Source organism: Rhea pennata, unplaced genomic scaffold (assembly GCF_028389875.1).
Source record: "Rhea pennata isolate bPtePen1 unplaced genomic scaffold, bPtePen1.pri scaffold_26, whole genome shotgun sequence".
Taxonomy (NCBI): Eukaryota; Metazoa; Chordata; class Aves; order Rheiformes; family Rheidae; genus Rhea; species Rhea pennata.
The window spans coordinates 1443979-1456041 of NW_026907677.1; the positions used below are offsets into that span (position 1 = coordinate 1443979).

Sequence of the window (12063 nt, forward strand, 5' to 3'; positions counted from 1 at the left end):
AGCCCCAGTCTGTACTACTGCCTGGAGTTATTCCTGCCTAGGTGAAGGACCCTGCACATGCCTCTGTTGAACTTCATGAGGTTCCTTTCTGCCCAACTCTCCTGCCTTTCTGGTTCTGCTGAATGGCAGCACAGCCCATTGGTGTATCAGCTGCTCCTCCCAGTCTGGTATCATCAGCACACTTGCTGAGGAGGCACTCTGTCCTTTCATCCAGGTCACTGATGACTAAGCTGAAGAAGACTGGCCCTAGTACGGAGCCCTGGGGGACATCACTAGCTGCAGGCCTCCAACTAGACTCTGTACTGCTGATCACAACCCTCTGAACTCTGCCATTCAGTTGTGAATGCACCTCGCTGTGCACTCATCTAGCGCAGGCTTCCTAAGTTTACCTGGGAGGATGTTATGGGAGAGGATAGTGTCAAAAGCCTTGCTGAAATCAAGGGAGACAATATCTGCTGCTCTCCTATCATCTACCCAGCCAGTCGTTCCATCACAGAAGGCTATCAAGTTGCTTAAGCGTGATTTCCCCATGGTGAATCTATGCTGACTACTCCTGATGAGATACAAGGAACCTCATAATCAGCATCCAAGACATGTGCCTGCTGCTGGTCTATCAGCTGCTAAGGCAGGAGTGACCTCACATGCCCATGCCCCAGCCATGATGCTGCTACTAGCCTATCAGAGGCTGAGACAGAAGTGATCTCATAAGCAAGAAAGGAAACTTGGTCCATGTGAGAAGCTGAAGGGTCATGAGTGTCCACACGAGCTTGGTAGATGATTGTAAGGTCACCTCTGTCTGAGCAGCTCATAGGTCTGCCCTTGGCTCATGCCTCAGGTAACTGTTTGTGTGGTCAGTTCTGTGCGAGGACCTGATCGGCCACCAAGAGGCACAGGGCTAGGGTGTTGATTGTGAGATCATTCAGAACATGCTGAGGTCATTTCCGTAAGGGAAGATGAAAGAGCAGCAGCAGGCCCATTGGCTTGGTAGGTGATTACAAAATCAGTTGTATCTGGTGAGCTAGTAGGCCACCAGGAGGCTGATATTTTTGTGACATTTTAATGAGATTGTGTCTCAGAAGCTCCTTGATGGGAGCAGGCCCTGACCTGGGCCCATGTTCTGAAGGTGACTTTGTGACTTCTGTCTCTGCATGTGGTGGACCAGGAGCAGGAATATGGATGGGAAAGTGGTTGTGAGGTCATTTCTATAGGTGAAGCTGATGGGAGCACTTGACTTCTCTCTGGGATGAGTGGTTGTGAGGTCCTGTCTGCCTGAGTAGCTGATAGGCCACCAAGAGGCATAAGATTGTCTGGGTTTGGGAAGTGAGGAGGAAGGTTGTCCATACATGTCTCCTGTCAAAACTACTGCTTTTCCTCCATGCTCAGACTTCATTCTGGCAGAGACACTCCGGGTTACTATGATCTGGAGAGTGTGGCTATCACTTTCTCTGTAACCTGAAAAGTAAAGAGAGCTTAAAAAGCAGAAGCCCTTTCTTTTTCAGGTGTTTATTGACAGCTTGCTCTTGTAAATACACTCCTGAAACCTCTCCCATGAGCCACCCAAGAACTGAAGAAAATCAGGGGGAGTGAGATGGGTTGCTAGGGCTTTGAGTATTTTAATGACCCGTCAAGTGTATTTGGTGCTGAGTCCATGAGCCTCAGGTACTGAGAGGAGACTGAACAAACCTCTCAAGTAGTTAAAGTCAGCAGCAAATGCCAAAGCTTCTTGGAGCATTAATGAGTCCCACTGAGGGCCATTACTCAGAAAGCCTCCCCACGGGGCAATTACACCCAAAAGTTGGAGGCACTAGTTGCAAGTAGGCAAAGGAAATGTGCAGGTGGCCCCAATGTCATGCAAAGCTGGGTGAGTTTTGTCAATCAAAATGGCCAGGCACTGACACCCTGGCCCTGGGTAGGGTGATGCTTTCCCTCGCACTGTGCTCAGGCCTCTTCCTAGGGCAATGTGAGTGTGGGGGTGCGCCATACTGAGAGCAGGACAATGGTACAGCACCTCCTGGGTTTCCCGGGGACAAGGAGGCAGCAAGGCCTCAGTGCCGTAAGAAAACCTCTTCTCAGAGGCCTTAGTGGCAGAGACAACAGCCATAGCCAAAGGACAAAGACCTCAGTTCTGCTGGGAGCTTTCAGCCTCGGCTTTCACCCTTGGTTGTTTCCACCACAGGCTGTCCTACGCTGTCTCATACCGCCTCCTCTTTCCTTGCAGACTGTAGACACCCAACCTGCTCCCTCACCTCACTACCACTGCAGGATCTCTCTGCCTTTACTGATGTCTCCCTGCCCTCACTTGCTTTTCCTTGAAACACAAAGCCAGTAGCTGATCACAGACTCCCTCAGGGTGACCTGTTGCACTAAAGCACTACACTTCAGGTGACATTTCTTTTCCTGAAGTCACATCTGCACGTTACAAGCTGCAGTTTGTAGTTGTTTCCCCTTCTCATGCTGTTTGCCAAAACCAAGAAAAGCTCCATCCTGTCTGAAACTACCTTTCAAGCAGTCTCTCCTGAAGAGTTTGGACCCTGCCCTCACAGCCCTCTAGCTGTATGAGTGGTCCCACCACATCTCAGTTCCATGAATCCATGCTGACTACTCCTGATCACCTTCTTTTCCTTCTAAGCATGATCATATGCTTAGAGGTGACCTGCAGGGTGAGCTACTCCATCAGCTTTCCAGGGATGGAGGTGAAGCTGACTGGCCTGTAGTTTCCTGGGTCATCCTTCTCACCCTGGCTGAAGACTGGAGTGACACTGGCTTTCTTCCAGGCTGCAGGCATCTCTCTGTTCTCCATAATATTTCAAGGATGATGGAGTGTGGCTTAGCAGTAACATCCACCAGCTCCCTCAGTACTGGTGGGTGCATCCAATTGGAGCCCATGGATTTGTGGATGTTAAGTTTGCCTAAATGTTCTCTAACCTGATCCTCCTCAACCAAGGGAAAGTCTTCCTTTCTCCAGACTTTCTCTCTTGTCTCCAGAGTCTGGAGGGGTGTAGGTCCCATGCTGTGTCTGCTAGAGCGGTGGTTGTGCTGGACACCCCGAGCATCTGACATGGTCCTGCTCATCTATTTTCTGTCACTAAATCAAGTGTCTGCCCTGAATTACATTAACTATCTGCAATGTAGAGATGTGCACGAGTCTCAGCTTCCTAGAGAGCAGAGCTCTAGTCATAGTAGGCATCCAGTGTCATTTCGGGGAGCCAAGAAAATTCCTCACCTGGCTCTCACCTCAGGCTCTAGAAGGACACGGGGCTCACAGCTTCTCTTTCAGAGTAGGTAGACACTGTCACGTATCTTGGATCACTGCTGTCTCTTCATATTTCACAAGGTGCTTTTGTCTGAACAGTTGATTCCCACCCTCCATCTCCATTGATAATAATGGGAGTGTAGACAGGGAGCTTGCATGCAGACATCTGTGTTGTTCACAGTTCAGTGTGGGCAATGAGAATGCCACCACCTGTGTTTTGTGGAGTCCAAAGGAGGGATCTGAATCCCATTCCAGACCAGGGACTTCTAAAGGGCATATGATGCCTGGATTGATTCATCTGAACTGTACCTGAGCCATGGGGAAACAAACTCCCTTCTTGTCCCTCTTGGGGTGTCCTGAGCTGAGAATAGAGTCTTCCAGAGTGGGACATTTCCACCTCTCTTAGAAAACCATCCCCTGATGTGACAAATTACAATGCTGGAATCGGTGTCTCTTCAGTCTCTCCTAGGGAGAGACTAGAGATGATTGTTTCAGTCTGCTTCAGTGAACATTTCCCAGGAGGAGGGAGTCCGAAGGACAGATAAAGTCACACCTTCAGCTGGGCAACTATTCCCAAGCAGGGCCAGGCTCCTGAGATGGAGGGATGAGCTCATGGCAATGTGGCAGCACTGCTGAGAAGCAACTCTGCCCAGGAGCAGCTCCTCTGCATACAGCAGCAGGGCTGCAGGTGTGCACTTGGCAGGTGCGCAGAGGAGACAAGCAAGGTGAGCAAGATGAGTGAGACAGAAGGAAGTTAAAGGCAATCAGGAGTGGGAGGACAGCTGAGAGCTCACTGGGAGATAAATCCTTGCCGCCCTTAACACAGTAAGTCTGTGGCTGCAGGGCAGTGCAGGTGAGGTACCCTGAGGCTTTCTCTGAAGCTAGCACATTCCATGGCCTATAGGACCTTTCACAATGGGTATCCCCATTTTTCTGGTGTGGAGCAGCTGGTGCTTCAGAGCAGGGATTCCTAGGGACCCTGTCAGAGGGACGGGGCATCCTGCTTCCTTCTTCCAGGGATGCTGCAGGGCTGTGAAGCCAGGGAGTGCACTCAGGTCTGCCCAGGGCTGTAATTCAGAGCAGTGTTTCTGCACCACAGGGTGCAGTGTGCCCAGGGCAGTGACTCTGCCACCTGCGAGGGTCAACACTCAGCGTGCCCAGGGAACTCCCCACAGTGCTGTGGGGAGGAGCTCTGGGTGGGAGGATCACACCCCTGCAGGACAGGTTATTCTGCTGTGGAGGGGATGCTGCCTGGGTCAGGGCTGTTCACAGCTCCAGCTCACCCTGCGAACATTCTGGAGGGGGGTTTCCAAAAGGAAGGTCAAGGCAGGGCATACTTGAAAGGGAAGGGACATCCATGAGTCTCTACCTTCAGTCGTATTGTCTGTGGGTGGGATGAAATGTTGCTGGATCTGTCAGATTTAGACAGGCAACTGAGGCTCCAAAACTTGACAGTGAGCGAGCTGCAATTCTGGAGGGAACTCAGCAAATCTCTTCAGCCCACAGCCTACAGACAGAACGAGCATCACCTTTCCAGCCTCATCAGGGTATATCTCACCTGCTCCTTAGCCCCTGTGTCACTGAGATGCCCCTGGGCAGTTGCCTGCCCCTGGGAGGTGTCTGCAGGGCAAGGTTGAGCGCCCCATGAGGGGAATGGGGTTTGTGAGCAGTGACAGGAGAGAGACGTGGGGACAGAGAAACACCTCCCTGCAGGGATAGCTCCAGGCAGCAGTCATGGTCAAAGTGTGGGAGGAAACTGCAGACTTCAACATCTCCTCTTCTCACCCATCAGCTCACCAAATCACAGAATGGGTAAGGTGGGAAGGGACCTCTGGAGATCATCTAGTCCAACCTCCCTGCTCAAGCAGGGTCACCTACAGCATATTAGACAGGATTGCATCCAGGCGGGTTTTAAGTATCTCCAGAAAAGGAGACTCCACAAACACAACCCCTCTGGGCAACCTGTTCCAGCTCTCTGCCCTCAAGCCTGTAGGATCCATGGCATGAGGTTTTTCCTTGGCTGATGGACACCCAGGAGAGGAGAAAACCCTGAGTGTTCCCCTGAGTCTCCATGTTCCTGCCTCCCTCAGAAGAAATGCCACGATACTGCCCTGTATTTCCCTACCTGTCTATGCTGTTCTTGTCCTTCCACTTGGACTCCCTGGGCAGGAACGTTTGAGATGCAATTCAGACACTGACCCTGCAGGTCCTGCCATAGAGATGTATATTTGAGAAAGGTAATCAAGTCCCCCTCCAGCTTCTGGGGCTCTGGGCAGTGCTGGGGCGGGGGGAGGAGCAGGGGAGAGGGGCTAGCAATGAGCCAATTCTCTCTTCAGAACATCCCATCCTTAGGACCTTTAACCATTTGACTGTGGGATATCTGGCTGGGCTGCAAACCAAGGTGGGGACAGGTGATACATGTTTTTGGAGGGGCAGAGTACTAAGAAATAGAAAGTTTGGCCCAGAGAATTCTGTCCTAACTTGTCTATGTCTTGTCTTTTTGGACGATCCCCCATGCGTAGGGGGAGCAAATGTCCAACAGCAGCTCCTTCAACAGGTTCCTCCTCCAGGCATTTGCCAACACGCGGGAGCTGCAGCTCCTGCACTTTGCGTTCTTCTTGGGCATCTACCTGGCTGCCTTCCTGGGCAATGGCCTCATCATCACAACCATAGCCTGCAACCACCGCCTCCACACCCCTATGTACTTCTTCCTCCTCAACCTCTCCATCCTTGACCTTGGCACCATCTCCACCACTGTCCCCAAATCCATGGCCAATTCCCTGTGGGACACCAGAGCCATTTCCTACTCAGGATGTGCTGCCCAGCTCTTTTTTCTTGTCCTTTTCATTTTTGCTGAGTATTTTCTTCTCACTGCCATGGCCTATGACCGCTATATTGCCATCTGCAGACCCTTGCACTATGGGACCCTCATGGGCAGCAGAGCTTGTGTCAAAATGGCAGCAGCTGCCTGGGCCAGTGGTTTTCTCTGTGCTGTCCTGCACACTGCTAACACATTTTCAATACCACTCTGCCAAGGCAACATCCTAGAGCAGTTCTTCTGTGAAATTGCCCAGATCCTCAAGCTCTCCTGCTCAGACACCAGCCTCAGGGAAGTGAGGCTTATTGTGGTTAGTGCCTGTTTAGTCTCTGGGTGTTTTGTTTTCACTGTGCTGTCTTATGTGGAGATCTTCACTGCTGTGCTGAGGATCCCATCTGAGCAGGGCCGACACAAAGCCTTTTCCATGTGCCTCCCTCACCTGGCTGTGGTCTCCCTCTTTGTCAGCACTATTACGTTTGCCCATCTGAAGCCGCCCTCCATCTCCTCCCCATCTCTGGATCTGGTGATGGCAGTTCTGTACTCTGTTGTGCCTCCAACAGTAAACCCGCTCTTCTACAGCATGAGGAACAAGGAGCTGCAAGATGCAGTGAGGAAGCAGATCAGGTGGGTACAATGTCGGGAGCAGTAACTGCCCTATGTGCACCTCCTTCCCATTTCCAGCGTATTTGGCATCAAAGCTATGTGTTATTCAATTTTTTATTATTTACACTCCTGTAAAAAAAAATAAAAGTGCTACTTGTCCTCTGGAAACTCTCATTTGAATCTGACCCAGCGACTGTGCTGAAGGAGGAAGCCAGGCTTCCCCCTTCATCAGCAGGGAGGAGGGAACCTCAAAGGCATACTAGTCTGAGCTCCCTCGGATGCCCCAGTGCAACGAGGAGAGTTTCCCACTGCAGTGTCTCTTTCAGCAGTGATACCAAAGGAGCTCGGGGGGAAGAGTCAGGCTTGCGCAAGTACAGATGGGTTGACAGCATGGGTCCCATGTGCATTAGGAGAGCTCAACTCCCCTGGCCACAGTCAGAGTGTGATCTCACATGCCTCTTCTGCAAGGGTGGCAGGCAGCTATCACAGTGGGTCAGTCCCTTCCCTCTACAGGGCTGCAGTGCACAGAGCAGAAGTGGAGGAGCGTCTGGATGCAGCCTGTGGGGACAGACCCTATGCTCCGCAGGACCATTCTCCCTCTACCACAGCAAGTATTTCCTCCCTGCAGCTGTCACATGGGGGCTGCAGCTTTCCTGGAAACACGTCTGCCCAACAACAGCAGGATTTTCTCTGTTCGGAGCTGTTCTCTTCATTGCCACACTGTGCTGCTGTGCTCTAGTGTGTATATACAACCTAAGAGCTCTCCTAATGTGGTGGTGGTACGGTTATGCTTCCCCGTGCATTCCTGTGAGCACAGGCAGGACGAGGCAATGGGCACCTTTATGTCAGACCTGGGGTCCCAAATAACGTTTTGTAATAAAAGGGGATCTCCTGCGTGCTGTGCCGTGAGTCTTGCCTTTCTTCAGAAAGGAGAGTAAAAAACACACCCAAGGGTTGCAGCACAAAAGGGCCTGCTGTCCTGCTTGTGAACTCCATGGGCCCAGCAGGATGAGCTCAGAGGCCCAGTGTGATCCACCAGGGACCGAGGGCTGGATTTGGGGCTCCTTTCGTGGTGACCAGTGCAAGCAGAGATGGTGAGTGGTCTCTGTGATGCCTGTCTGGGGCTGCTCACAGATGCCATCCTTCTGGAAAGGAAGCTGGCCACCAGGAGAGCTCGGGGGATCTCTAGGAAGAGTGTGTGCCTCAGGGGTGGGCAGGGAGTGGAGCCTCACAAAGTGAGGGATGTTTCATGGTGGAGTCACATAAAGCCCTATACCCAGGTATGCATAGGAAAGGAGGGCTCTGCAATCCCTGCAGAAGCAGTGGGGACCCAGGACACCTAGGGAAAGGGGGCTGGAGAGTGATCCATGCACTCTCATGTAACACCACAGGCCAGAGCTAGGGCACACAAAAACACATCTGCTGCCATTGCAAACACCCTGGGATCACTCTCAGCACATCCATGAGCACAAACACGTGCTAGCAGTGTCGGTGGTGTTGAGCCATGTCTGTCTGGTTCTCCTTCCTACCCCAACCAGCACAGCCAGTGAGGAGTCAGGGGTCACCCCACGGCGCTGTAATCCCACCATCTGATAGCACTGCAGTGTAGCAGTAGTGCAAGACCCTGTGAGGAGCAGAGGGGAGGGGTGCATGAACTGCTGTGCAGGTCAGCACAGACCCAGTCACCTGGGGAAAGACTCTCTGGGGAGCAGGGACATCCCAGGAGACAAGCAGGACAGAGCTCAGAGAGAGAAAATGAGTGCAAGAAACAAGTTTGAGCACCATCTCAGATCAGAGTGCGCTCTGCCTGGGGCAGCAGGAGCTACTGGAGGTACTACAGGGTCAGGGCTCTGGTGCTGTCCTGGGCAGCAGGCTGGGCAGTGAAGGAGCTGCAAGCCACTCAGTGAGTAGAAAAGTACAATACCTTACCAAATGTGAAGGTTTAATGGCTCTGAAATGCATGAAGGTATGCAATAGCAGCGCAGTGGGATGGTGTGAGATGCCATACCACTAATGAGAAACTGCAATGAGAGGTGTGTGCTGTTTTGCATAAATGGTAGTGTGTGGTGGATAGGAGTTAGAGAGAGACAGAGAGGTCCCAAGTGCTGATGGCCCTGGGCTGCAGTGGTGCTGTGAGCTGTGAGCACTGGGACTCTGGTGCACAGGGGACCCCTGTTCCCCTGCCTGGCCCTGAGTAGAGGGGCCCAGGAGTGTTTTGGTCACCTGCGGGGAAAAGGCCACCTCTAGGACCTGTTTGTGGCACCTGTGTCTGCAAAGGCAGCAGGAGCAGCCCCTGCAGCCCCATCCCTGGGAGCAGGTGTGAGGCTGGAGCTGGCACAGTGGCTATGTGCTGTGAGCCTGCTTGGGGAAGCAAGCCCAGAGAGAAACCACTGTCTTCCTGGCTTGGGTGCTGCTGCAGGGAGAGCATGGTGCGGACTGCTGAGGTCTCGTGGGCTGTGGTTTGTGCACTTACAGAAAAAGCTTTGATCTCTTGATGAGCCCCAGCGAGGGAATAACGGGCTGTTTCTGGGAACAGCTTTTTTTCCTGGTGTTAATTTTTCCTTCCTAAGCTGTGATTTGTATTCCCTACTTTCCCCATTGCTACTTTTTCCTTCCTCACTTTTGTCCTCCCCCTCACCCTGCCACTTACGCCTCCATCCTCCACTCATTTACTGATTTCAGCCTTCCCAGTCACAGGAAAGCATGAGGCCATATGACTGCTGGCAGCTCTCCTCTCCCTGCCAAGCTGCCCCAGCACAGCTCACCTCTCCCCCGCGGCAGTCACCATCAGGCCGGGAGACAAAGCCAGACACGTCTGCCCAGAGTCTGGTGCCTCTCTCGAGGAGGCAGACGATAACCCCCGCAGCCCCAGTGCTGCCCAGAGCTGGCTCTGCTTCGCAGGAGGGTTTCAGCCCTGGGTCCCGGGAGGGGCAGCTCTCCTCTGCCCTGGCAGCCAAGCCACAGCCCAGCAGTGGGGTTGTGTGAGCCCCCTCCATCCCCCAGCATGGGCAGGGCAAAGTTGGGCTCCCTGCTGGGAACAGCCAGAGCTCTGCAGTACTGCAAACAGCAGGATCTTGGCCTCCAGGAGAGGAGGGAGGCAGAGGCTGTCACCAGCACCCTCTCCCATGGCAGCACATCCCCATGCTGGGCTGGGAGCTCCTCCAGCCCTAAGGCCTGCACAGGCCCTCTGTGGGCAGTAGCACATCCTGGGGCTGGGGATATTTTGGCTCCACTCCAGACTGGAGCACTTGTGCTGGGGCCCCATGTATGGAGCTGGGAAGCAGTTGTGGGAGGGGCCTGGATCCCTAGTGTAGATGTGAGGGAATAATACCACTGCTGCTGATGGTGGCGGGGATGGAGTCACCAGCACATCCCTGAAGCAGTGGGGCAGGGCAGGGGTGACTCTGGGGGCTCTGGGGAGAGCCAGGACTCAGATTTTGCCTCTAGTCCTGAGACCAGGAGCCTTCCTGCTGACAGCCCCTGCCCCAAGGCAGCTCCTACCCTCCCAGCCCCCCACCCATCTGTCCCCGTGGAAGATGCAGGGCTGAAACTTGAGCCCCAGGAGGAGCAGGAGTTTCCAGGGGGATGAGGGTTGTGTTTCTACTGCCCATGTACATTGCTCACCTCCATGGGGTCTTACTCTGCAAATGCCTTTCTCCTGCTCAATGGGACTTTTGTGAGGCTCAAGGGACTAAAGTGTGTCCTGCCTGGCTTTGTGTGGTGTTGGAGGGGTGCTGGAGGAGGGCTTTCTTGGGAGACTGGCAGGCTGTGTGTGGGGCCAGCAGTGCTGAGTAGCTGTGCTGATGGCTGCAGGACAGACCTGAGTGTCCTCAGATGCAGTGCCAGTGAGCGTGCGAGTGGCTGCAGGTGAGCTGGAGGGCAGGGCAGGAATTTGCAATGGTCTTGGGCTATGGGAGAAGGAGTGACCTGTGTGTCCTCGCCAGAAGGAAGGTGAAGAGGAGAGGAGAGCTGGTGTGTGAGGGCCGAAGGAGGATTTGTGTTAGGAGGACCTTCCCTCCAGGAAGGACAGCAGATTGCTGGCACCAGCTGATGGAGGGGACGGTTGTGCCCCACCAGGCACTGCCAATATTGCCAGTGTCTCCTGCCTAATGCAATGTGACAACCCCCAGGCTAGAACTCTCTCCATGTTCACGGCTTCAGGATGTGTCTGCCAGCTGCTGTGGGTCCAGGCAAGGCCTGGAAGCAGCAGTTCTCCTCCCCTGTGACCCTCTTCATCCTCCCCGGGGCTTGTTTCCAGCCAGAAATCCCTCTCAGCACAGACCAGCCATCCTGTGACAGCAGGAGCGCAGGACTGTAGAGGAAGGGCCACGTGCTGTGGCAGCATGGTTTCCCATGCCCCTCAGCTGACTGTGACACCACCCGCTAATGTCCCCTCCTGACCACCCTAACAGGGGGAAAAGAGCTTAGCCACAGCACTGACCTTCGGCAGGTGGGCTTGATCGTCATCATGGTCATTTACATGTCACGAGACCCCTGCCCTGCAGTGTGCTGCAGAGCCAGGTCATAGCATCTTCCCGCTGCCCTCTCCCCTTGTACTTGTCTAAGTCCAAGTGAAATCATGCCCCTGAGTTGTGTGTCCATGTCCATGAGAAGCTAATACCATGGATCAATTACAAACTATTGCCTGACAAATTTTAAGGGAAGGGAAAAGTGTCTTTTGTCTTCTCGCTCTCCGTTGCCTGCTTTGCCTATAGCAGGAGAGCAGCATCCTGTGCAACTTTGTTCATAGCTCCCTTTCTTCAGGTCTCTGCTTTCTGCACCTTTGCAATTCCAACCTCCTGCCCTGCATCTCCCTCCCCTCCCCCGTCCCTCCACACGCATGCACGCGCGCACACACACACACACACTCTCACTTATCTCTTTGCTTTGCATCTTTTTCAAGTGAGCAAACCTTGACAGAGGCAGCCCAACCTGAACAGGCCGGTGCCCAGAACAAGAGCAAGCAGAGTCGAAAACCTCTTTCTTGTGCTCAGCTTCTTCTATGCCCAGCTGTCACTTGGCATACGCAGGCTTCAGGTGAAGCTGTACGAGGTGTGAAATACAGGAATGCCACCAGAGGAGAAAGTGTCACTCGTGCACTTTGAGGCGTACTCATGACACACAAGCTATTGCAGTGTGACAAGCCGGGAAGGGCTAAAGGGAAGCAAGATCACCATGATTAGAGTTAGATCTTCCTGTGTTTCCATTTTTTGCCTGTTAGTGGCTATTCACTGGGCTTGCTCCAGTAGCTCCATCTCTCATACCTGGGAATGTGGAACTGGACTCAGTACTGCTGGTGTGGCCTCAGCAGGGCTGAGCAGGGGGGGAGGATCACCTCTGTCGACCTGCCTGCAATGCTCTTCCTAAGGCAACCCAGGATACCTTTAGT

The 12063-nt window shown here is 53.4% G+C and overlaps 1 protein-coding gene across 1 annotated transcript; it reads left to right on the plus strand.

Annotated features, from left to right (window-relative positions):
• Positions 1–5784: 5784 nt before the first annotated feature.
• LOC134154351 (olfactory receptor 14C36-like) lies at positions 5785–6720 on the plus strand. The gene has a single exon (XM_062601100.1). The coding sequence runs from the start codon at positions 5785–5787 to the stop codon at positions 6718–6720; it is 936 nt and encodes a 311-aa protein (XP_062457084.1).
• The last annotated feature ends 5343 nt before the right edge of the window (positions 6721–12063 follow it).